Genomic DNA, 5,000 nt, shown 5'->3' with positions numbered 1-5,000 from the left:
CCGTTCATGGCCGTTGCCCGGCTCCACCTCGTAGTCTCCGTTGAGACACTCCAGGGTGGCTTTGGTGATGTGGACTTTGCTGTGGAACAGGAGCACACAGAGATGCAGAGAGTCAGTGGAACTCCGTGGACTGATGATGTGTGACGCTCCCCTGCACCCCCTTTTGGCCATAGCTGTCACTACAAGGGGCAGGGCTCGGCCTCAGTATCATATGGACCTAATGACTACGCCTGAGTACTGAGGGTGGGGTTATATAAGCTTGTTTGAACTTTTCTTCAGGTGGTAGGCACCCTCTCGGTTGATGCAGGCACTCTACTGCTTTATTCTTTCACATGGGCACTTTCTTTGTGTTATCTAATTATTTCCCCACTTATCCTTGCCCTTAAACTAATTATCCCTAGATATTTTTTTTCACCTTGTTTTCTACCATTTCAAATAAATTACCTTTTTGATTTAAAAATCAAATCAAATTGAATTCTGTTTGACTCACTTTAGCCTATTATGTGATGGTGTATGAGTCTACTTTTACAGATCACATAGCAATATGACTGATTGGCCATTCATTGAAGAACTCCCACTGAAGTACAACAAACTGAGGACAAGTACTTTCTTTGAAGAGCTTAACTTTACTGTACTTGATTGCATAATATTTATGATTTCAATGTACACTTTCCTCCTCACTGGAATGGTAATTATTTATATCTTTATTTAAGTATAAATAAGAGGAAAATGTGCATCCTACATACTTTACATTTGACACAAATACCCTCATATTGTTGAATGGCTGAAATTATATAATCTGGAAATGATTGGTGTATGCTAGTTGGTTTGTAGTTAGCTGGTATGTAGCTAGCTTGTATTTGGTTAGCTGATATGCTAGTTAGTATGTAGCTAGCTAATCTAGCTAGTATGTGGCCTGCTAGTATAAGCTAGCTGGTATGTAACAAGCTAGTATAAACTAGCTGGTATGTAGCTGGCTGATATGTACCCTGCTAGTAGAAGTCAGATGGTATGTAACTAGCTAGTGTAAACACGCTGGTATGTTGCTGCCAATATGATATTTAGATGGCTACATGCTATGTAGCTGGCTGACAAGCTATGTAGCTGGCTGACATGCTATGTAGCTGGCTGACATGCTATGTAGCTGGCCAGTCTAGTGAGGACCTCATGACTAACCCAGGGAGTCCCCCAGCTTCCATCACGTTAGCCAGGGTGACGTCGTTGGACCACACGTCGTACTGCCACTTCCTAAGGCCCAGCACACCACACAGCACACGGCCTGTGTGCAAGCCCACGCGCATGTTCAGGTTCACCTCTGTGGCCTCAGCCACCGACCTGCAGTGGGAACAGAGATTAGGAAGTTGTATGTTTTAAGTTGTGTCTCTAGTGTGCGTTGTTGTAGCCTTGTGAGGCCAACTTGGTCTTGCGTGTTCAAATTCTTTTTTTTTTTTCTGCAGATCAGTAGAAGCTTCAGTTGCTGCCCAGCATGACATGGAAGTGCAAGCTTGGATACCTGGATTGTTGTTGGCAAAATGTGTGTTGGGGTTTATGAAACATTCAACATATCATCTTGGTTTAGTCACCATTCGTTTTATAGGCAACTTGTTTTTGCACAGAATAAAAGCAAATCAATATAGCACATAAGATATTTACCAGGATGTCTGAAAAAATGTCTAATGGAAGCTGTTTGTCTACAATGGACATTTGCTATATAATCAGATTTAAATGAATCAAACAATTATGAAGATAATCATAAGGAATGGGGATGAGGATGTTAAATCCCAAAGCAACAAATGATCATTTAGCTCTCTTAGTTTACATTAGTACTGAGCTGTGCGCCGTCTTTATCTTGATTGGTCTGTTGTGTGTGATGCAATTCGGACGGTTATTTATATATTTAAACCAATGACCGTTTGTCCTCCAAATACCTCCTGCAAAGCATTGGCTCGCTGTTCCCTGGTGATAAGGTTATAGCCTGAGTGTGTCCCGCCTCAGCGTGTGTACAGATTGTGCTGAAGATTACCCTCTCCTTGCCTTCAGTTTATGTAAGCAGGGCATTTTGCACGCTTTTTTATTTTTGTTGTTTTATTATTAGTATTTAGCAGTAGCCTTTTTGCCAATGTATTCTTGCATGAGAAATGCAAACCAGATGATTTCCTGAGAAAGTATGTCAAGAACAAGAGAAGATTTTCTCCGTGACCTCCGTCGATCTCGGGTCCAACCCCCTAATACAGCAGCCAATCAGAGCATTGATCTATCAACATTAAATCTTTATGATGCAGGGCTGGATTACTTAATTAATCTAACAAATGATGCGTTGTATACTCGGTAATGGTTTCCTGAAGAGAAAATAGTATGTTAGCCTAATTGCTAATCAATTGTGAAAAATGTGACTTCATTCTTTCAAAAAGATGTCATTCTTTGAGTGTGTGCCAAAGTGCGCTGAGCGCTTTTCACTGGGCCTGGCTTCCCTTTCGTTAGCCTCTCGCTTCAGGTGACCGGCCTCTGTGTCACTGTCATGTCCTCTGACTCAGCTGTTTTTGTTTCCCTGCCTCTTTTTCCCTGGAAATCCATCAACCTTTTTTTCCCCTCCCACAACTGGCTCAGCGTCCGGGACGGTCAACAACTCCGTTTTCATCGGTGCTCCTCGCCTCATCGGGAGAACAGGAGAGCGTGGGGCTACGACGTGGCTGCGATGAGCGTGGATGTGTTGATAGGATCTGTTGGGTGGTATTAGGGACGGCTGGCTGGGCAGCGGGTCTCTCTAGGGCCCTGTCACTCTCCATTGATTATGATACACTACCGTCTGCTATTATCTCAGCCCTTTGGCTCGTGGCAACGAAGAGATATTGAATCAGTTTCAATGTGTAATATATGCGTTACATTGCATTAGATCATTTTTTAGTTTAGTTGAGTGTATCGTCTCAGATGATTGAAAAACAGACTTAAAAAAGATGTAAGGCAATATTCATCATAGAGCGAATGCATTACATTGTATTACGTATTTTGTAATGCAGAAGATGTCTTGCATAAAGAGGGTCTGAAGATTAAGTACTGAACACTATCATGCCTCAGATGTAAAAGGAGTCGGTTGGTTGGTTCCATTAGTCGGGTGAACACATAATGGGTCACCCTGTGTTAATGGATACGTAGAGTAGAACAATTAACACAATTGCAGTGAAACAGGACAACATGATGTATGTCATACTATATGACACATTAAACAACCATACCATTAAATAAATAAAATATTTTTTTTAAACATATGATTTGCTTAACCAGTTGATTGATTGACAGCACATATGAGCTTGATAACCGTTTGAACATGCACAGTATGAATTATGGTGGCAATCAGATATCTATGGTATGGTAGCATCATTTTTTCTCAGTATCTCTCCATCAGGGGTTTAAAGAGTAAATGTAATTGTAGATGGCTTATTCCACATGTGCAGTTGGTTCCCACAAAAGGTGGGAACAAAGGTAAAGCATATTTCAATTAAAAAGGTGTCGCAGAACATGTAGAGGGTGTTATGTTACACCTTTCCCTCGACTTATATTTAAGTGAATGAAGTCAGATTTTATAATATCTATCTAATTACAGTATATACAAAAATATAACTATTCTTAGCTTTGCTGTCTGTATCTCCATCATTCATTGTTTCTCTCCCTTTTTATAAATATACGAAAGAAGATCATGTGAAAGGCAAGCATGTGCTTAGATGTCTTAGAAAGCATATTTTTCCATTGACTTTCTTCGGAGTCTAGCGATTGCAATTCATCATTTATTATGTGTTGTGGGATCCGCACAACGGAGATCCTACTAAATTTTTCACTAAAAGGAAATGTCTTATTTAGGACTACGATTAATCTATTCATTTCAATGAAGGCGAGTTTTGACTGCAAAAAATGAAATCCCCACATAAAGGGGCAGATTTATTCCTGAATGAATGTGTAAACGTCTCTACACCACGCGACTGGTGAGCGCTGACACGGTATTGGTTAGGAACTTAAAGAACTCACGTGATGGTATCAATCATGTCCAGGCCCATCTCCACACAACAGTGAGCGTGGTCTGTCTTGGGTTGTGTCAGGCCGGATACACAGTAATAACAGTCCCCCAGAATCTTAATCCTCCGGCAGTGATTCTCCTGTCAGTCATAAAAACAGTGATAGGTTGGTATGGCTAGACACTCAGCGAGTGATACCTTCATAGAAAGATTCATAGGACTAGATACGTACATGTAGATCTACATTCGTAGACCTAGGTTAGTAGGCCTAGGTATAAACATAGATAAATAAAGATTTACTTGCATAGGCCTAGATACATATATAGGGTTATATAGACTCATGGATACATACATAGATACGTAGTGTACATTATCCAATACACACACACACACACACAGACGCATACATAGACACACTCACACAGACGCATACATAGGAATTCTCTCAGGTAAGTAGTATTCCATGTGCTTCAAACTTGATCAAACATCTCCAGTCTAAGCTGTGCTTAGACTAATCATATACATTTGCAACATTATAACCAGCAAGCCTCTCACCCAACAACATACCAAATTGAAATCTCTTGCTCTCTCTCTCTCTCTCTCTCTCTCTCTCTCTCTCTCTCTCTCTCTCTCTCTCTCTCTCTCTCTCTCTCTCTCTCTCTCTCTCTCTCCTCTCTCTCTCTCTCTCTCTCTCTCTCTCTCTCTCTCTCTCTCTCTCTCTCTCTCTCTCTCTCTCTCTGTCTCTCTCTCTCTCTCTCTCTCTCTCTCTCTCTCTCTCCGTCTCTCTCACTGATCACATGTATGAGGTGAGTCACGGTGGCTCTCCAGGGACAATAAGCAGGGGCATGAGGGGAAGAAGCATAAAAATATAACTACATTATTAGAAGGATGTGAGCAAAGACGTCTGTTTAAGTATGGAAAGAGAAAGGGAGAGGGAGAGAGAGTGAGAGAGCGAGAGAGAGAGACAGAGAGTGAGAGAGAGAGAGAGAGAGA

The 5,000-nt window shown here is 41.3% G+C and overlaps 1 protein-coding gene across 1 annotated transcript in view; it reads right to left on the bottom strand.

The window, feature by feature from the left end:
- LOC115549403 (adenylate cyclase type 1) overlaps window positions 1-4,585 on the bottom strand; it is an 18,839-nt gene extending 14,254 nt beyond the window's left edge. The window contains exons 1-3 of the mRNA XM_030364551.1: window positions 4,021-4,585; window positions 1,177-1,335; window positions 1-79 (exon numbers count right to left, since the gene is read on the bottom strand). The exon at window positions 1-79 is cut by the window's left edge and continues 63 nt beyond it. Coding sequence (XP_030220411.1) covers window positions 1-79; window positions 1,177-1,335; window positions 4,021-4,049 — 267 coding nt within the window. The 5' untranslated portion in view covers window positions 4,050-4,585. The remainder of the gene's footprint in view (window positions 80-1,176; window positions 1,336-4,020) is intronic.
- Between the last annotated feature and the right edge of the window lie 415 nt (window positions 4,586-5,000).

This window comes from Gadus morhua, chromosome 8 (genome assembly GCF_902167405.1).
Source record: "Gadus morhua chromosome 8, gadMor3.0, whole genome shotgun sequence".
Classification (NCBI taxonomy): domain Eukaryota; kingdom Metazoa; phylum Chordata; class Actinopteri; order Gadiformes; family Gadidae; genus Gadus; species Gadus morhua.
This window is presented reverse-complemented; position numbering and strand designations above follow the sequence as displayed.